Below are 21,435 nucleotides of genomic sequence, written 5' to 3'. Positions count from 1 at the left end.
ACAGCTGTGACACAGGCAGAAGCTCAAAATGTCAGTCATTACTAAAGGGGACCTGTTGGGTGGTGATTCCACAGGAGAGTTGGGCATTTGTGATCGTCTGTAGGCAAATCTGTGAAATCAGGCCCCTCCTGCAGTGCAGTTGCAGACTGATTTGTATATCCATATTATTGCTTTGGGAGTCATTTTAGAACTGATAGACTCCCTGTTAAAGGGGAAGTAATCCATTTGTTCTAAATATTCTGTATATTTAATGTACTAATGTGTCCATCTGATGGAAGATGATCCTGTTCAAAGCTGAGTACTAGAGATGAGCGAGTAGTATTCGATCGAGTAGTTATTCGATCAAATGCTACGGTATTCGAAATATTCGTACTCGATTGAATACTACTCGCTATTTGCAGTAAATATTCGATTCAGAACCAGTGTTGATTGGCCGAATGCTATACAGTATATAGCATTCGGCAAATCAACGCTGGTTCTGCAGCAGGCTTGTCCTTGCTAGTTGGGAGAGCTGGTAGCTTGCTGTTATGAGGGAGTTGACTTTTTCTCATAGGAATGCATTGACCAGTGTTGATTGGCCGAATGCTATACAGTGTACAACATTCGGCCAATCAACGCTGGTTCTGCCGGAGGTTCGTCTGTGAGGAGGCGCAGTCTAAGATCGGACCACAGCAGTCACCATTGTGGTCTGATCTTAGACTCCGCCTCCTCACAGACGAGCCTCCGGCAGAACCAGCGTTGATTGGCCGAATGCTGTACACTGGCCTATCAACGCTGGTCAATGCATTCCTATGACAAAAAAGTTAGCTCCCTCCTAACAGCAAGCTGCCAGCTCTCCCGACTAGCAAGGGCGAGCCTGCTGCAGAACCAACGTTGATTTGCCGCAGGCTCGTCTTTGCTAGTCAGGAGAACTGGCAGCTTGCAGTTACGAGGGAGCTAACTTTTTTATCAGCACAACTGCAAGCGCTGTGCAGTTAAAGTGCACGGACCCCATAGACTATAATGGGGTCTGTGCACTTTAACTGCACAGCGCTTCTCCTAAACACTCTCCTCCTGCTACTCGTGGACTTGGTGACTCTACTTTAGTCGAATAGTGGTTTCCCCTGAAACGAGTATTTTTTCCCATAGACTATAATGGGATTTGATATTCAATCAAGTAGTCGAATATTGAGGCTCTACTCTAAATGAATCTCGAATATTTCACTGTTCGCTCATCTCTACTGCGTACCAAATTTTACCAGTTTGAAGACCATTTCTCTTGTCTTTCAGACTCCTAAAACTCCTCTGCAGAAAAGTATGGACAAGCTGGGGAAGCAACTCTCCCTCTTTTCATTTGGAATAATAGGTGAGTTGAAGAATCACTAATATGAAACAAGTACCCCTATTATTTCCATTATGTGTGGGAACTGCTATCATATGTAGATCCACCCGCAAACAAAGTGAAGTAGAGTAGTGGTGTTAAAGAGGACCTTTCGTGTCCTCAGGCACATGCGGTTTTATATGCCGCTAGAAAGCCGACAGTGCGCTGAATTCAGTGCACTGACGGCTTTCACATTGTGTTCCCTGGGGCTGGAGATATTGTTGCCGTTCGTTTTGGTACCGATCTCTGCCCACCGTCAGAAGGGTGTTCCTGACAGTCTAGCTGGGCTGTGAAGAACGCCTCCCCAATAGTACTCATCCATAGACCTTTACTGTCAAAGGGGCCATTTCTTACTGCCCAGCGATGATGCTAAGCTGTGAAGAATGCCCCACAGTATTATTCTATGGACGAGTACAGTCGGCGGGAAGGGCATTCCTAACAGCTTAGCGTCATCACTCGGTGGTAAGGAACACCTTTCCCTGACAGTACACGGTGTTAGGGAACACCCCTGGGAGCACATGCTGTCGGTTCCAAATTAAAACAAAATGGTTGCCCGTACAGGGAGAACACAAGCCACACATACTCAGATGTATATCTAAATGTTCTGACATTTATTACATGTTACTTAGCATACAGCCATTATTCCTCTATAAAAGCTAATTTAGGCATAACAAACTACATCACATAGAAATATGAATTATCATTGGTCAGAGTACAAAATGGGCGTTTACAAATGAGAAATACGTGTATAAGCAATACATGAGTTAACACATGGTTGTTTGTGCCATCCATTTTAGTGTAATTATGTTAGCACAATCTGTTAAAATGGATGCCATGACCTTCCAGGTTTCATATTAGTGGATGCTACACAAAACAAGAGATTAGAACTGACTTCATATCTTGTGAACATTATGCGTCTTGTTATGGAACGTGATATACTTAGGAACGTTCCAACCTTTTCTTCTAAATAAGACAAGAGAACAGAACTACAAATCTCAAGGTTTAAGCAAGTTACATGACAGACAACTTTTTATAATGGTCACTGAGAACAAAATGGAGATTTTCAGATCAAGATGGCGGAAAGCTAATCTCTCTCTTTACATAGATATTTTTCCCCTCACAACGGCTATGGACGAGTACTGTTGGGGGTGGGGGGCGTTCCTCAGCCCAGGTAGACTGTCAGAAATGCCCTTCTGACAGTTATAACAGCACTGATATCTCCAGCCCCGGGCCACATAACAGGAAAGCTGACAGTGCGCTGAATTCGGCACACTATAGGCTTTGTAACAGTATATAAAACCGCATGTGTCTGAGGACATGAAAGGTCCTCTTTAGTGATATTTATTTGCTCAATGACGTGAACCTTTATTATGCTGTATTCTGGTGTACAATTGACATTGGCTCTATTGTGTCTGGTGTGCAGTGGGGTGCAGTCTCTTGGTAAATATCCTGTGCAATGGATTATTCTGTAGTGCTGTCATTCTCTGTTGTTCCTCCCTATCAGTACAGAGATGTGTTGGGGTTTAGCTGCTCATGTGTTGTTCCCCTATGCCATTGTGTATATGGGGTGTTGCTGCAATTCATGCTGACCTGTGCCTATGTCTCCTTCACAGGGCTTATCATGCTGATTGGCTGGCTGCAGGGGAAGCCTCTGCTTAGCATGTTCACCATCGGGGTCAGGTATATTCCTCATATTATGGATATTATGGATGATGGTGGAGGGTCCCCCCCCCCCCTCAGAATCTTAACACTTATCTTTTTTCATTTTAGTTTAGCTGTTGCTGCTATCCCAGAAGGTCTCCCCATTGTCGTGACAGTGACGCTGGCTCTTGGGGTAATGAGAATGGCCAACAAGCGGGTGATTGTCAAAAAGCTACCTATTGTAGAGACGCTGGGTAAGTGTGAGGCCCATGGTTGCTGACCTAAAACCATGATTTATCAGTCTTATGGGCTGCACACTCTGGTTGTCCTGACTCTATCAGATAACACATGGTGGAGTTCTGTGTGTGCATGAACTACATTGGGACATTCCAACCTATCATAGTGCCACTTTTATATGGTCCTGACCATGCCAACACGTGCTGGCCTCAAAAAATACTGTTAATGCCATTCTAGATATACTTGTATATTCCCCTCTACATCCAGACAAACTTGCAACTGCAGGTTATTAATGTGACGTGAGGACCACAAATGCCCCTGCCTGTCAAAAAATCTAGTGTATCTTCATGTATCACCACTGTACATTAACCTTTCTCTCTCGCTTTCTCTCTCTGGTGAAAGGTTGCTGCAACGTCATCTGCTCTGACAAGACAGGCACGCTGACTGCCAATGAGATGACAGCTACCAAATTAGTCACGTCAGATGGGCTACATGCAGAGGTAATAAGACTCCAACACCTCTTAGGGCTACAACCGGGTGTACAGACTCAGGCTCTTCCAAGGGGGCGTCTGATGGTCCGTTCTGTTCCAATGATTATAGAGCAGGTCCAATCCTGCTCTGTGTCATCGGAACAGAACAGATTGGAAGCCCCCATCGAAAGTAATCCATCGGGAAGGCACTCAGATAACACCTTGATGTCTCGCTGAGTGTCATCTGAGTTTTAATTATAATTCTGTAATGCTGGACTATGCCTTCCACAGGAGTAGGGCTTTAGTTGCTTCTGATGCCCCTCTGGTGACAATCCTTTTTAATGTACATCAATATGTGTTCTGGCTCTCTGGATTTACTCTCAATCCTATTGTCTATCCCAGGTTACTGGTGTTGGTTATGATGGGAAAGGATCCGTCAACCTACTTCCATCAAACGATGAACTCCACGAATTCTCCAATGTCTCTGTAGGAAAACTGGTGGAGGTGAGACCTGACATCTGCACCCTATAATCACAAGTATAGAATGCCCACAGCAACACAGAGCATTTCAGTTATCTAGCTTTAGTTCAATGTAGCCCTATGAAAGCTGTCTCAGCTTTGTTTTCAACCTTCTAGAATGTCAAAATGTCTTGGTAGTGTCTGATTCTATGTATTAAGAAGCTGGTTGGAAAACTATAAATTTTAAGAATATGCCATGCCAAACAAGCTATTAATTCCAGATGTCTGCTTGGTTCCCATCATCTGTGATTTCCCTGTTTTACTGTGGGTTCTAAGGCTAGTGAGAAACAAGAATGCCACACACCACTGATGTAAATGATTTAATAAAAGATTAAAGCAGAATAAACTATATAATATAAGCAAACTTACGCAAGCCCGGGGTGAACCCAGTGTCACACTAACTGACATCTAGGTGTATAGGCAAATCACAGATGATGGAAACAGCAGATTTCTGGAGTTAATGGGTTGGCTAGCATTGCATATTCACAACATTTATACGTTGGTCAGGGTGAATGGGCCTCAGCCTAATAACACATATTACAACATTTAGTGGAATCGCGTCATTACAGAACATGGCCGCTGAATCTCAATCACAGGCCTCAGTGGTCCCTGATGTCACTTGTAAGGCCAGAAGAAGACATTGACTTGCTCCAGAGTCCAGGGGAAGTGAGTAACTGTTTGTTTGCTCTTCTTCCCTGGACCACCGCTAATTATACTCTTGGGGGTCTATCATTATGGGAGTAGTGTCTTTCACTGCAGCACATACTCCTGGGTGTAACTAGCAAAGACTGGGCACCTCCACCCCCATACAATATAGCGCTCCCTTTCCTGGTGCTACACGATATAACAGCACATTTATATACATTATAATGTGCCAAAGTAGCCTCCAGGTAGTATGATATCCCATAGTGGCCCTTCTACACAGTATAATGTTCCACAATGTCCTTTCCACACAGTATAATGTCCCATTGTGGCTCCTTCACACAGTATAATATCACATAGCAGCCCTTCCACACATATGATATAATAATGCCACATATTGACCCTTAGACACAGTATAATGTTCTATAACAGCCCCTCCATACAGTATAATGTCACATAGCGGCCACTGCACACAATATAATGTTCCACAAAGGTCTCTGCACACAGTATTATGTCCCATAGTGGCTTCTATGGTGGCTGTTATACATATTGCAAAAATTTTCGGTTCAATAGAACCCAAAACTTTGGGGTTGCACAACCCAAAAATTATCTTCAGACCTTAGTATAATGATTGAAGGCCCAAAGCTACAAACATAAAAACCAGTATTACTCACCTCTCCTGGGCTCTGACGCAACTCCTCTTGAATGACGTCACAGACAGATGTCATGACGCTGGCCTACCCTACATGACGTCACTGATACAGTGGTTCCTCAGGTAAAACCAATAGATGTGGAGGGGTAGGGAGTAAGCGCGCACACCAAGAAATAATCTTCAACAGTTTATTAGACATGCCGCGTTTCCAGCAAACGCCCTTTCTCAAGTGCAATACAAACTGTATGACCAGCTGGCAGCTGCAGATTTAACTCCTCTGCTTGACATATTCTGATGCTGTAGCTGTATAACATGTATATGTTGTGACCTATTCACAACATCAATAGGTAAGAGACCTACCTTACACCATTTCTAATATAAGAGTGACTTTATATACTACACTATATTGGTGCTCTGTGTCGCTCCCATTTTTTGTATTTCTACATGACATCACGTCACTAAAGAGGCCCAAAGACATACTTGATTGTACTTGCTTGTTTATTTTCTATCCTTTTATTAAACAACTTATCCATGATGTGCGGTATTCTTGATTCTCATTGTCCATAGACACCACAGTAATACAGTATCATTATTTAGGCATGTATAAAATGGGAATTACAGGTAAGAACTTGGATAGTAGCCTAAGGTTAATGGTGCTGCAGTCTGTTGTTCTTCTGATGTAAATAACACGTTTTCTTGTCTGGTCAGGCTGGCTGTGTTGCCAACAATGCTGTTATCCGGGATGAAAAGCTTATGGGTCAACCAACAGAGGGCGCCCTGCAAGTTCTTGCAATGAAGGTAGGATGATCCACATGTGATCACAGATCAGTGGCTGCCTCTACTGTCTAGCTTCTTTACACAGTTAATTCACTCTATTGTTTTCAGGGTTCATCAAACATAAAGTGGTGTAATGACTGTAAATAATACACTCGCTATTCTGCAGGTCATTGGAAACAATCAGTAAGCATGTTTACAGCTTAACTGAGTGCCTATAAAATACACGACGGTTTGCTTTTTGTACCTCAGATGGCTGTACAGAATCTGGGGTAAAGATGACAAATTCCAGATGGCAGATCGCTTGATCGAACCCGATACAGACAACGAACAAGGAGGAAGTTTCAGCTTTGAAGCTGCAGAAGAGTGTAGTGCATACATAGGGATTAGGGAATCTACTGCTTTTGGAGATTAAATCTATATGTGACCTGTATACTGTGAGTCTGAAGACGTGTGCTTCACATTCTATGACCCCAGGTATATAAACGTTTTAGTGGTGATCACCAACCCTATTTTTATGCTGCCTTGGGCTGTACATGTTGTTGTGGACGGAATGGGTCTGTACACACGTTGCTGTCATGTCGGAAAGATCTTCACGGTTATTAATGACTTCACTTCCAAATGAGAGGAACAAAGCACATCCGTGTACTGATTTTGACAACCAAGTCTAACCTGTTTTATTGTGTCTATTGTGACATACGCAACTTGTTGAAAGGAACAATGGAAATTTTCTTCTGTGTAATAATTTTTATTTTAGAAACTGCGAAGAAGGAAGTCACAAAAAGCTACACCCCCTTCCCACTTATAGGCATTAGCCACTTCAGGCTATGATGATATATCCAGCTATATGATACGTGAACACTTTTTAATTGTTCCTATTTTTAGCCATTTTGGTCACTGTGTCCTTCCACAATTCTCTGCTCTGCTGTATGTCACTAAGTGGAAAGAGCCTAAAACACTGCTCATCCTGAGCTCTCTGGTTCATGAATAGAATGTGCAGTGATGTCTTGATGGTAGAAGGGAGGGAACTGGCCCTCGACTTTGCAGAATAATGTACGGTACAATATTCAGTAGAAACCATTCTTATGTTAAAATGAGAGTACTTTTTATTGCTTTTCAGTCCCTTTCATTCGATGAGAGCCCTATGATATAGTTCAGCCATGAAGTGTGCCCTCCAAAGAATAATCTGCAGATTAGATTTCTGTATGTGAAGCCATCAAGTTTGTGCCTCAATACTTGCCTCTCCTGACTTTTAGATGGGTCTTGGAAGAGCCAGCGAGAATTACATTCGCAAAAAGGAAATTCCATTCAGCTCAGAGCAGCGGTGGATGGCTGTGAAATGCGTGGACAGGCTAGAGGTAAAATATGGCAGGTCTGACAATGTTTTGAAATATCTTGTTCTCAACAATTTCTGATTCTTGTTCTTTTCTTAAAGAACCAAGAAGAAGTGTACTTCATGAAAGGTGCATATGAGGATGTGATACAGTATTGTACAACGTATAACAGTGGGGGGATGTCCTTACCACTGACCCCACAGCAGAAATCCATGTATCTGCAGGAGGAGAAGAACATGGGGAGCCAAGGCCTACGAGGTACAGGCCTCTAAACACCTCTACTGTCCTTGAACTGTGTATAACATAGTTATCATCATTCAATCTCACGTCGGAGGTTTTGACAGCTCGGGGTTTGTTATAGTATTTTCCAGAAGATAATCGGGATACATTTGTGTGGCAGGAGGGGTTTAGCTCACAGAGGACTGCTTTGATGCATTGTAACAAACCCTCAGTTATGAGGGTATCAGGTCAGGACAGATTTCCATTCTCTGTGTATGATCAAGAATATTTCCATTACTGAGTGCAAGAGATCCTGAAAATGGTGAGGAACAGAAAGCCAACACAGCAGATTTTGGAAAACTGTCCAGAAGAAAACCCGTCTCTGTCCATATCAACAAGTCACAGTGCAGCTTTCGTATTGTGAGATAAGAATATTTAATGAAAACAGGGCAATAAAGAGGTTATTCTTTTGTTTTTTGTTAGACAGTTTTCATGAGCCTTCCACCATAGTCTGTTAGAAAGTTTTAGAATATTTCACAATATTTCAATAAGGACTCATTTACTAGACAATTGGAATGATGTATTATAGTGACCTGATGTAAATTGGCTCTATGTTACCAGTGATATGTAATGGGGTCTCTTGCTTCATTCTTCTAGTTTTAGCCTTGGCCTCTGGCTCAGAGCTTGGAAAACTCATGTTCCTTGGACTGATCGGAATAATAGACCCGCCACGAAATGGAGTGAGTGAAGCTGTGCAGATCCTGCTGGATTCCGGGGTGGCTGTGAAAATGATCACCGGGGACGCACTGGAAACTGCTCAGGCCATTGGTGAGCTGTAAACCCTACATAATAACTACACAGGATATCTCTCCATATAATGCTAATCTTTCAGTAATTCTTTACGGTCTTAAGCACCAGTAAAACCAGTAGAAGGACTGCAGGTATAAGAAATTATGTAATGTGGGATAAGCAGAAGGCAAAGAAAGTCATAGTTTACAGTCTTCAGTTTTATATGGGGATTTAGACATACCGTATTTTTCGGACTATAAGACTGAAAAATCCCCCCGCTCCGAATGTGGGGTGAGGAGCGGGGGGATTTACAGCATGGCCGCGCTACTGCCACCGCTGGTTTTCTTCAGCGGCAGGAGCGTGACAATCTGCAGGCCCCGGCAGCTAAGACACTCCCCGGCATCCGCCGGTCTATTACAGCAGATGTCGGGGACTGTCTTAGCTGCCGGGGCCTGCAGATTGCCACGCTCCTGCCGCTGAAGAAAACCAGCAGTGCCAGTAGCGCGGCCATGCTGCAAATCCACTCCTCCTCCGCAGGTCCCGGCAGTCAGTTAGCCCCGGGGCCGGTCCCCACCGGCCCCATACCTTTAGTGATGCAGGCCGGCTCCTGCACTGCGAGGCCGCAGGAGCCGACCTGTTCCGATGACAGCCGGGAGCCTAATGAAGGCTCCGAGGCTTGTCATAGCTATATATTACTATCGCGGCTGGTCTATGACACTCCGCGATAGTAATGTATAGAATCTCCCATAGACGGCAATACACTTGTATTGCCGTCTATGGGACTTGCAATCAAATGATTGCAGGTTCAAGCCCCCTAGGCGGGGGATAATAAAATAGTAAAAAAAAAAAAAAACACTTAAAAAAAAATATAATAAAAAATAAAATAAATAAAAGTTCACCTCCTTTCCCTAGAATACATATAAAAGTATAACATTACTGTGAAACATACACATTAGGTATCCCTGTGTCTGAAAATGCCCGGTCTACTAATATTTTTATGTACAGTGAACGTCAAAATCAAAAGTGCTAAACCGCCGGGTTTTTCTCTCTGTTTTGCCTCTGAATTAAATAAAAGGTGATCTAAGCAATAAACATTTCCCAAAATGGTATATCTAAAAAGTACACCTGGCCCCACAAAAAAAACGCCCTATACATCCCCATACAGCTGCAGGGTCACCTGTCAATGTGGTCTTGCAGCTGTTCCAAAACTACAACTCCCATATATTAAATATTTTACCATTTTTTGCCTGAAATTTTTTTTCCCTATTTTTCTCCTCTAAAACCGTCTAAAAAAGGTGCGTCTTATAGTCCGAAAAATACGGTAAATGTTGCCGCCACAGAGTGCTCAATGGTGGTGCTTCATGAACTCAGTCTTGCTCAATGTTCCACAGGCAGGAGCATTGGTCTGTCTAATGGACACTTGAAGGCCATCTCTGGAGAGGAGCTTGACCATCTGGATGAGTCTGCACTGCCATCTGTGGTCACTAAGGTCACTATTTTATTTTATTTATTTTTTTTAAATCTATTTGAACTTTTAGCTTGTTGTGCGATACTTAACTTTCCTATTGTTTGTGAATTACCCAGGTGTCCGTGTTCTATAGAACCAGTCCCAAGCACAAGCTAAAGATCATCAAGGTAACACATCACACAAAGCGCCTCATCCAAACATCATCCATAATATAAGAGGGGAGGGAAAGGGCAGCAGCGGATGAAAGGGATCTTCTTCTCTTCTCCTTGTACTGTAGTAACTCTGTTTCTTCTCTCCATCTTCACATCTCCAGGCTCTGCAGCGCACAGGGGCCATTGTGGGCATGACTGGGGATGGTGTAAATGATGCAGTCGCTCTCAAGTCTGCTGACATTGGCGTGGCAATGGGAAAAACTGGCACAGATGTCAGTAAGGAGGCTGCAGACATGATCCTGGTGGACGACGACTTCTCTACTATCATGTAAGTAAATGACTCTTAGATTCTAGTAAGGGCATTCTGTCATTTAGATACCAGAAGATAATGCAAACATTGTATTATGGTGCAGTCAGAATCAAGATATCAGTTATAGTTATTACACCCTACCCAGCCTCCCAATAATGTGCTACAATAACCCATTAACAGTGGGTAACTGCAAATGTAAAGAGCTCATCCAGTTGTAAATAAGTATTATATAAGGATTTGTTCACACGGCATACCTTACTGACGGAAAATAGGGAGCCAATATGGATCGGATTTCAAGAGAAATTGGCCTATAAAATTTTGTATTTGGAGATGTACAAACAGTGTGAAAAGGCATATTTGGAGTGTATTTTGGTAACATCTGCTTCTTTCTTTGAATAAATGACATCTATCTTCCATTGAATTACATGGGAAGTTTTTTTCAGGTCTATTTGATGTGTTTGTTGATGTATAATAAGTTCCAAAATACACTAGAAAAATCTCCTATTTGAACATACCCTTAGTCATTGTATAAGTTCTACAACTTTCCAATCTACTTTCCCCCTACGCCCAACAGCAGCACAACTGGGGTATTCCTGCCCCTAATGAGCTGTTAAGACAGGTGGAATTTTTAATTACCTAACAGCTTTTGACCCCTATAAGAGGCCGGAAGACCTGCTCCTCCCTTGTGTTTTTTTCTGTCCTGTGGGACAGGACAGGTGGTAGGGGGAGCAGGGGTTCTGACCTCTCATAGGGGTCTGCTACTCTCTCTCCCCCCTCCTTCTTACCTGACAAGCGGAAGACTTTGCCAGACGATCCAGGAAGGCTATAAAATTAATTTTGTTGCCCAGCCGCCAGAGAAGATGGTAAGAACCCGCCCTCTTCAGGGCCCCAAACAACTTCATCTGGAGAAATTGATTCAGGAGTTATGTGGACAAAGCCGCGCTGGAGGTGGTTCCTCGCGCAGATCAAGGCACAGGCATCTATTCTCCATTCTTCTTGGTCCCCAAGTCATCAGGCGAGTGACGTATGATCATCGATCTCAGGTATCTGAATCGCTTTATCCGCAGGCTGCAGTTTTGCATGGAGACCATCAGGTCAGTGCTACCTTTCCTACACCCTGGAGATCACTTCGTCACTCTGGACCTGAAGGATGCCTACCTCCACGTACCCATCTTTCCGGCACTCTGAAAGTTCCTAAGGATTGCCGTATACATAGAAGGGAAAGAGGCGCACTTCCAGTTCGCAGCCCTCCCGTTCGGCATATCCTCCGCCCCCCACACCTTCACAAAGGTCATAGCTCCGGTCGCTGCCGCCCTGCGCCTTCAAGGCATATTCATAGTCCTGTACCTGGACGACTGGCTTCTGAAGGCTCATTCAAAGGAGGTTCTTACCACGCAGGTGCAGACCGTCGTAGCTCTACTAGACAAGCTGGGGTGGCTTGTAAACTGGCAGAAGTCAGTAATGGTGCCATTAACACGAGTTCAGTTCCTGGGACTTATTCTAGACTCTCTCAACATGACGGTCTCTCTACCCTCTCCTCGCAAAAGGAAAATTGCTCGGGCAGCACATCATTTGTCTTCTACACGGAAGGTCACCATCAGGACGGCTATGAAGGTCCTTGGATTGATGTCCGCTACCCTAGATGCAGTTCCTTGGGCTCTATGGCATATGCGCCCTCTACAGAACGAGATCTTGAGAGTCTGGAATCGCAGTCCTTCAGGTTTACAGAAGCCAATCCAGTTAACCATCAGCACCCGGCAAACCTTGCCCTGGTGGACCCATCTGCGAGATGGGAAGTCCTCGGTCCAGCCCGCCTGGACCCTGTTGACTACAGATGCCTCCCTCACAGGCTGGGGAGCTCATCTGGGGGAGACCCCGGTTCAAGGTACATGGAATCAGCGGGAGAGGACGCACTCATCCAACTGGCGCGAGCTTACCGCAGTTCATCGAGCCCTTCTGTCATTTGCACCACTTCTACGAGGGAAAGCGGTCAATGTAAGATCAGACAATCTGACGACAGTCCACTATATCAACAAGCAGGGAGGAACCAGGTCCCCCTCACTCCTGCAAGTCACCAACCTGATCTTCTCCTGGGCAGAACGGAACCTCTCCCAGCTGGCCGCGGTACATATCCAGGGCCGCCTGAACATCCTAGCGGATCAACTCAGCAGAGGCCGCCCGACCGCAGGCGAATGTTTCTTGAATCAGGACATGTTCCACTACCTGACCAGGAGGTAGGGTCTCCCCGAGGTGGATCTGATGGCCACCCAAAACAATGCCAAAGTAGAAAGGTTTTGCTCCCTGTACCGGGAAGACAACCCTTTGGCTGTGGATGCCCTGTCAATACCATGGAGGTTCAAACTGGCATACGTGTTCCCTCCCATCCCGATGATCCCAAAGGTATTGGCGAAACTCAGGCAAGACCAGACTTCGGCAATAGTGATCATGCCGTTCTGGCCAAAAAGGGCATGGTTCACCGACCTTATCCTTATGAGTCGGGGAAACTACTGGAGGCTTCTGAGTCGCCCCGGCTCGGCCTATGTAGATTCACGGTGCGAGCAGGCCCGACACCGGGGGCGGCAGCGCCTTGAAAAAGGGGAGTTTTAAGCAAAAATGGATGAAAGAAAAATAAAGAAAAATAAAAGTTTGTCGTGACGCCAGTTGGGGTTTCGGCTTGAGGTGAAGCCGGGCACTGTAGATAGGGCCTCTGGGAATAGGTGGTGATGCAGTGCCAGATGTTATACCCTCCCCAACCAGGGCAGGTCCCAGGGCCAGATGATATAGGTGAGAAAGGGATGATTTCCAGGAGGAGTAACAGAGGATTGATTAAAGAATACAGTCCAGACAGGGGTTAACCAAACACTTACAGTTTACTTCTGTAGTCAGCAGGAGATAACAGATGTTACAGGAGGATTCACCTTGCTCCAGTATAGTGAGATGCCAGTCTTCCCTTTTACCACTAGTATGATTCAGCCTTCCATTGCTGCTCAAACTCTCTAATAGATTTCCTCTGGTCCTGGGTTCCAGGAGCTCAGAGGTTAATTACAACTGGGTAGATCCCCCTTCTGGACAGCAGGTAACGCGAGTTCTTTGGGATGCTGGATGCAGACACCCCAACTCTGTATGTTACTGAGCCTCCAGGAAACTTGCATTCACTAGGCCTCGATCCAGTGAGTCTCTCAATGTTCTTAGTGTTTCTCACACTAGTTAGGAATTGATGGTCCTATAACTGCAGCTCCGTCCCTGTGAGGTCTCATCTCACCTCTGCAGGTCTCCGGCCTCCTGTTCTATCACACCATGAGGCTGCAGCACACACTGCACCTCCACACACCTCTCCTCTCTCCTACACACTCTGAACTGGAACTGAAAAAGAGAGAGACCCTCTTCCAGTCTGTAGCTCCACCCCTTTTCCTAAAGAGATAATGGCTGTGGAACTTTGTGTATGCTAACAGGTTGACTGGATCTCACTATACCTTCACAGTACACAGTATAGATCACATAAGATGACATTTGTAGTGACACACTCTGTGGGGCGCTACATTCCCCCCTTGTTAAAAGTAGCACGTCCCGGGCTACCCTTCCGGTGAACTAAGAAGAGGGTTGGTAGACAGTAACATGAACACCATAGTGTTTGAAGAACATTACATACAAGTGTAAACTTCATATGTAAGTAAATTCCCTAAGGAGAAAAGTGCAACTTACTCAAGATCAATTTAAACGTTCAAGGAAACACAATTTCTGTAACCTGTTAGTCTCTGATTGTGTATTCCTTACAACCCAGCAACATTCACGGTTGCTTTCCTTGCGGATTACAGCCCCAAACCGCTTAGTCCACCTCCTTAACTCCGAGTGCAGCTGCGGAGTATTTTGGAACATTCAAAATTCTTCACTGCACAGGCTGTTTTGATGGCTCCTATCCGACAGGCCGCCATATTTGAAACATCCCCCAACCCCCGGGAGCGTTGGTGCACCTGCATAAATTGCATTCCATGCACTTGAAGAGGTTGGTAGGCAAATGGAAGTTTTAAAAGTTTCAGTACCACAAGAAAGTTATTGTGGCAGGAACCCTGAAAAACTAAACATGTTAAACACTGGCACAGTTCCTTTAGTCCATTCTCTCTTGGTAATGCCATGCTCAGGAGAGTAAGTATTAATGCACAGTTCATATTTCTGACTCACCTATTAGTGCAATCCGTTAGGGAGCCGGCACTTAAATTAAACCTTTAACGTTGCATAAACTGAATTGAACATATACAAATACAACACAACTATCTGTAAACATATTGGGTTAGTATGCCTCTACTTATTGTCCCTGTAACGTATGGGGAGTTCTCCCTGTGTATTGCGCTGAGATCTACGCAAAAATGGGATTCCTGGCAGTCTTCTCCTACTTACTGGAGTCACCAGGGAAACGGTAGACATACTTTCACTAGGAATCGGGCTTACTGGAATTTGCGCTGGTACATCATCAGGAACTGGGATTGGCTGTTCTTGAGAATCCGTTATCTCCTGAGAGGATGTTTGTGGGAACAGCATTACTGGTACTACTAAAGCACCTTCAATTTGCGGCCAAGAACTAGGAAACGGCCCAAGTATGGTCTGAACTTCTGTCTCAGATTTTCCTGATTGTTGAGGATTTTCTTCCACTTTGCTTCCTGCTTCCTCACGTAATTGAGACGGACATAGTTTCAGATTGTCTCTGGATACAGTTATACAAGTCTTTCCGCCATCTTTGGAAATCTTACATACTTTGCTGTTATCGCTATTAGATGGTTGGACAGTATAGGGTTCAGATTCCCATTGATCATCTAGTTTGTGGTGCCTTCTGTTTCTTTTCAATACTTGCTCACCAACTGGTAAAGGGGAAGCTGGGGCATGTTGGTTGTAGCTTTTCTCTTGTCTTTGCCTAGCTTGGTCAAGGCTTTGCTCTACACATTGCTGAACCTTTTTATACTGCAACTGTCTTTCAGTAATCCAATCAAGATCAGGTGAGTTGGACACTTCTTCAGGATTTAGGACTCCCATCTCCAAGTCAATGGGAAGTTTACCTGGTCTGGAACGCATTAGGTATGCTGGAGAATAGCCTGTGGAGCTAGTCGGGACATGGTTGTACATTTCAATTAAGTCAGGCAATTTTTCAGGCCATTGTTTTCTCTCTTCCAAAGGCAGGGTCTGCAACAAACTGATGACCAGGTGGTTCATTTTCTCGCAAAGTCCGTTCCCTTGAGGGTGGTATGGGGTTGTTCTGATCTTCTTACATCCATAGAGGGAGCAGAACTCTTTGAATACCTCCGCCTCAAATGCTGGACCTCTGTCAGTCAGGACTTGGTCTGGATAACCATGGGGCCGACAGAAATGCTCTTGAAATGCTTTTGCGGCTGTTTTTGCAGTCTGGTCCTTAACGGGAACAACGACCAGGAAGCGGGAGTAATGATCCACAATTGTAAGAGCATAGGTGTATCCTGATCTACTGGGAGTCAGCTGCACGTGGTCTAGGGCCACTATCTCCAAGGGTTGCTTTGTCTGGATAGGTTGCAGGGGGGCCTTTTGAGTAGTAGTGTCTTTTCTCCTGAGATTGCACGTACCACATTCTCTGCACCACTGCTCAATGGATTTTCTCATACCCGTCCAGAAGAAACGGTCTCGGATCACCACTTCTAGTTTTTTCCACCCGAAGTGTCCTGCTTGGTTGTGATAAGCTCCTAGCACCATAGGTATGTCCTTTTGGGGTACTACGATCTGCCAAAGTAGTTCATGGGTTCTTGGATTGATAGCTCTTCGAACCAACTTCCCTTCAAAAACAAAGAGCTTCTTCCTCTCTTTCCAGAGCTGTTGAGCTTCTGGTGGTGCATCCACAGGTAAAGAGGTGTTTTCTACTCCAAGAAGTTCTTTGACAAGGTGCACAGCTGGATCACTCTCTTGTGTTTCGGCCCAGCCATGATGAGGTAATGGATTCAGGGAGATCTCTTGAGTTGCTAGACTTCTTCCAGTCATACAGCCAGAGTTATGGACCATTCGATTGTTGTAGAAGGCTGGCATTTCTACCTCCTCTAAGTCATCAGATTCCTCTGGATCAGGAGGGTTGGGCATGCGGGACAAGGCATCTGCATTCAGGTTCTTCTTGCCAGCTCGGTACTTGATGACAAATTCAAAATTGGATAGGCGGGCAAGCCATCTCTGCTCCAGAGCTCCAAGCTTAGCAGTGTCCAGGTGTGTCAAGGGATTGTTATCGGTGTAGATTGTGAATCTTGAAGAAGCCAGGTAATGCTTGAACCTCTCTGTCACTGCCCATACTATTGCTAGAAGTTCCAACTTGAAGGAGCTATAGTTGACTGGATTCCTCTCAGAAGGACGAAGCTTCCTACTTGCATAAGCAATGACTTTCTCTTTGCCTTGCTGTTCTTGAGAGAGGACAGCTCCAAGTCCATTGTTGCTTGCATCTGTGTACAGTATGAAGGGCTGACTGTAGTCAGGATAGGCTAGGATCTCTTCTCCAGTGAGGGCTTGCTTTAGCTTCTGGAAAGAGTCTTCCAATTGGGGGTTCCACTCCACTAGGGGGCTCTTGCCTTTAGACTTGTTGGATTGGCCGACAAGGAGATCCTGCAAGGGGGCTGCTAGGGTAGTGAAGTCCTTGATAAATCGTCTGTAGTAGCCAACTAACCCTAGAAATTGGCGGATCTCTCTGATGGTAGTTGGGGCTTTCCAGTCCTTGATCACAGTCACCTTGTCTGGGTCTGGGGCAACTCCTTCTGCACTGACCACATGTCCTAGGTACTGTACCTTTGGTTTCAGGAGGTGGCATTTGGAAGGCTTGACCTTCAGGCCAAAGTTGGACAAGGCCTCAAAGACTTCAGCCAGGTGTTGCAAGTGATCCTCATATGTTCCGGAATAAACAATCACATCGTCTAGGTACAATAAGACTGTCTCAAAATTCTTGTGTCCTAGGCAGCACTCCATCAGCCTTTGAAAGGTTCCTGGCGCATTGCATAGGCCGAAGGGCATGACATTAAATTCGTAAAGACCCATGGGAGTCGTAAAGGCAGTCTTCTCCTTATCAGCCTCTGCTACAGGAACCTGCCAATACCCGCTGGTTAGGTCCAGGGTAGAAAAGTACTTAGCCGTCCTGAGCGCTGCTAGTGACTCCTCTATGCGCGGCAAAGGGTAAGCATCCTTGTGCGTGATATTATTAATTTTTCTATAATCCACACACATGCGCATTGTCCCATCTTTCTTGCGAACTAACACTAAGGGTGCTGCCCAGGGGCTATGGCTTTCCCTGATTACCCCAGCACTCTTCATGTCCTTAATCATGTCCTTAGTACACTGATAATGTGCGGGTGGAATGGGCCTATACCTTTCTTTAATTGGTGGATGGTCTCCTGTGGGGATGGTATGTTGTATTACCTTCACCTGCCCAAAGTCCAAGGGAGTCTTACTGAATACCCTTGCATACTCTTGTGCTAACCGCACAACCCCATTCCTTTGGTATTGAGGAGTGCTGTCAGTGCCAATGTGTATTGCTTGACACCAGTCCTCTAACTGTTTTGGGGAATCATTAACATCTGTCTGATCAGAGGAAGTCAAGGGCTCTGTTGGCTGGATGTCATTGTTACTGACAGTGAACAGTTTAGCTACTGTGGCATACCTGGGTAAGCAAGCCTCCTCCTCCCCACAGTTCAATATGCGCACTGGTACTCTGCCCTTCTTCACATTAACTATCCCTCTAGCTATCATAACAGTGGGTCTACAGTCAGAATAGACAGGTTCCATCAGGGCCTGGTAGTCTTGCCCTTTGATGCCTATTGCTGCTCTGCACCAGACAATGATTTCACTCCTGGGGGGAAGCATGATGGAATTGGGGTCACTTACCCTCACACTGCCAATCTCTCCACCTGCTAACTCCACTTGTTGACGCTGGACAAGGGCTTTAATCTCCTTATTCAGAGCATATCTTTCTTGGTAGGGGGTAGATCTCAATGCGTCCTGTAAGATGGCAATTACCTCATCTAGACAATTCTCCAACACATTAGTCCCCAATGTTAACATATTAGCAAATTCCCCTTCATCCACATCAACAATTATTAGACCTTGGGATTTAAGATCCGTGCCACCTACTCTCAGGGTGACCTCTTTATATCCCACCTGGGACAGGGGCTGTCCATTACTAGCAATTAGTACTAAGTCCCCATTTGGATGCTGGGTAATATCAGCATCAGTCCAGTACCTGCGAAACAAAGTCTGAGGAATAGTGGTTACCTGTGAACCAGTGTCCAGTAGCGCTGTGAAAGGGACACCATCAATTGTAACTGGAATTATAGGACGTCCACCTACATACCTGCTTTTCCAGCTAGTTGGACCAAATCGTCTTACTCCTGAAGGTTGGTCCTCTACTCCAGGAGTTTCCCATTTAAAGGACACTCTCTCTCCACATGACCAACCTTATCACACCGTCTGCAGATGGGTCGGCCAGAGGGGTCAAACTTGTCAGTGGTCCTCCTGCCGTTGCGCGTCAGTCGCTGTTGAGGAAACAATGTTCTTCTTGAACGTCTCCAAGGTAGATCCTCTGGGCTGGAAGCAAGCTGGATCTTTGCTGGAGACGAAACTTGGAGATCTTGAACAGTTTTGGTTAATGCAGCTACATGTTTAGTTAGCTCAGTCATTTGTAACCGCAGCTCTGCAGCATCATCAGATTGGATCTGTGCACACTGTACAGTAGATGGAAAAGGTGCAGCATTTGCAGGGCTCACAGGTGTTTGCCTGTGGAGAGCAACTTGTTGCTCCTCCGTCTGTCCGCATGGATAGACAGGTTCCCTCAGGATACGGATGGATCTGTCCTTGAATTCAATAAAGCTCATATCAGGATTCTGCAGGGCCATCATGCGCAGTTGGGCCTTACCGGATTCTGACAATAGGCCTTCTACAAACTGTTCTTTTAGCATCCTATCCTCATCCTGAATACTATCTGGATCTACTTGTTTAATAACCCACAAGGCTTCTTGTAGATTAAGGGCAAAATCTCTCACAGTGTCCTGCGGTTTTTGCTTACAGCTGAAAAACCGCATCTTTATCTCTGATGTGGTGCGGGTGTCAAAGGTGATCCTGAGTTTGGTAAAAATGTCCTTTACAGATCTTTTATCATTCAATGGCCAGGATTTAACTTCCCTTTGTGCTGCACCACCAAGTTGACTTATTAATATTGCGACCTTTTGCTCCTCTGTCATAGGGTAAAGGTCAAACAGGCTACTCAGCTTTTCTTTAAAGTCTCTGAGGCTATGGGACTCGCCTGTATACTGGGGCAGCCAGGATGCAGCTGGAATGTACGGCATTGTTAGCGGTAATATAGGTGCCATAGTTACTTGGTTGTGACCACGGTTAGAGTCTATGGGGGATTCAGAGGGGCCTGGGGATGAGGATCCACTTGCTTGATACATCACCCCCCCTTGTTAACCCCAGCAAGGCCACACTCACCGGACTTGATACTGTAAGGCGTTGATCCGGATGGATGGATGGATGGATGGATTGATGCTGGTCTGGCTGCTACAGAGACTTCTACAGTTGGCAGGGGTAGACTGCAATTGGGGATGATGCAATCTGTATCTTTCACTGCTCCTTGCACAGGCATGTCACATGTTCTGCACTCAGTGTGGCTTGCAAGGAAGAGAAACCAACCCTGCAGTTCAGTGTAACTTGAATCATGCAATTGCTGTTCATTGCTATTGTGGAAAGCAGGGAAAATTTTTGAAAAATGCAACAGTCTTTTGAACAAAAAAAAAAGTTTTGCGCACTTTCGCTATCCTGTTCGTGACGCCAAAAAGGTGAGTCGCCCCGGCTCGGCCTATGTAGATTCACGGTGCGAGCAGGCCCGACACCGGGGGCGGCAGCGCCTTGAAAAAGGGGAGTTTTAAGCAAAAATGGATGAAAGAAAAATAAAGAAAAATAAAAGTTTGTCGTGACGCCAGTTGGGGTTTCGGCTTGAGGTGAAGCCGGGCACTGTAGATAGGGCCTCTGGGAATAGGTGGTGATGCAGTGCCAGATGTTATACCCTCCCCAACCAGGGCAGGTCCCAGGGCCAGATGATATAGGTGAGAAAGGGATGATTTCCAGGAGGAGTAACAGAGGATTGATTAAAGAATACAGTCCAGACAGGGGTTAACCAAACACTTACAGTTTACTTCTGTAGTCAGCAGGAGATAACAGATGTTACAGGAGGATTCACCTTGCTCCAGTATAGTGAGATGCCAGTCTTCCCTTTTACCACTAGTATGATTCAGCCTTCCATTGCTGCTCAAACTCTCTAATAGATTTCCTCTGGTCCTGGGTTCCAGGAGCTCAGAGGTTAATTACAACTGGGTAGATCCCCCTTCTGGACAGCAGGTAACGCAAGTTCTTTGGGATGCTGGATGCAGACACCCCAACTCTGTATGTTACTGAGCCTCCAGGAAACTTGCATTCACTAGGCCTCGATCCAGTGAGTCTCTCAATGTTCTTAGTGTTTCTCACACTAGTTAGGAATTGATGGTCCTATAACTGCAGCTCCGTCCCTGTGAGGTCTCATCTCACCTCTGCAGGTCTCCGGCCTCCTGTTCTATCACACCATGAGGCTGCAGCACACACTGCACCTCCACACACCTCTCCTCTCTCCTACACACTCTGAACTGGAACTGAAAAAGAGAGAGACCCTCTTCCAGTCTGTAGCTCCACCCCTTTTCCTAAAGAGATAATGGCTGTGGAACTTTGTGTATGCTAACAGGTTGACTGGATCTCACTATACCTTCACAGTACACAGTATAGATCACATAAGATGACATTTGTAGTGACACACTCTGTGGGGCGCTACACTTCCACCAGTCAGGAACCTGGTGTCACTG

The 21,435-nt window shown here is 45.4% G+C and overlaps 1 protein-coding gene across 1 annotated transcript in view; it reads left to right on the top strand.

The window, feature by feature from the left end:
* ATP2C2 (ATPase secretory pathway Ca2+ transporting 2) overlaps positions 1 to 21,435 on the top strand; it is a 64,774-nt gene that overhangs the window by 29,473 nt on the left and 13,866 nt on the right. Inside the window, 12 exon segments of the mRNA XM_075282183.1 lie at positions 1,270 to 1,345; positions 2,974 to 3,040; positions 3,131 to 3,255; positions 3,641 to 3,738; positions 4,111 to 4,212; positions 6,230 to 6,319; positions 7,552 to 7,653; positions 7,731 to 7,887; positions 8,506 to 8,676; positions 10,029 to 10,126; positions 10,222 to 10,272; positions 10,419 to 10,585. Coding sequence (XP_075138284.1) covers positions 1,270 to 1,345; positions 2,974 to 3,040; positions 3,131 to 3,255; positions 3,641 to 3,738; positions 4,111 to 4,212; positions 6,230 to 6,319; positions 7,552 to 7,653; positions 7,731 to 7,887; positions 8,506 to 8,676; positions 10,029 to 10,126; positions 10,222 to 10,272; positions 10,419 to 10,585 — 1,304 coding nt within the window.

This window comes from Leptodactylus fuscus, chromosome 7, assembly GCF_031893055.1.
Source record: "Leptodactylus fuscus isolate aLepFus1 chromosome 7, aLepFus1.hap2, whole genome shotgun sequence".
NCBI classification, from domain to species: domain Eukaryota; kingdom Metazoa; phylum Chordata; class Amphibia; order Anura; family Leptodactylidae; genus Leptodactylus; species Leptodactylus fuscus.
The sequence above is the reverse complement of the archived record's forward strand: the minus strand, read 5'-3'. Positions and strand labels throughout refer to the sequence as shown.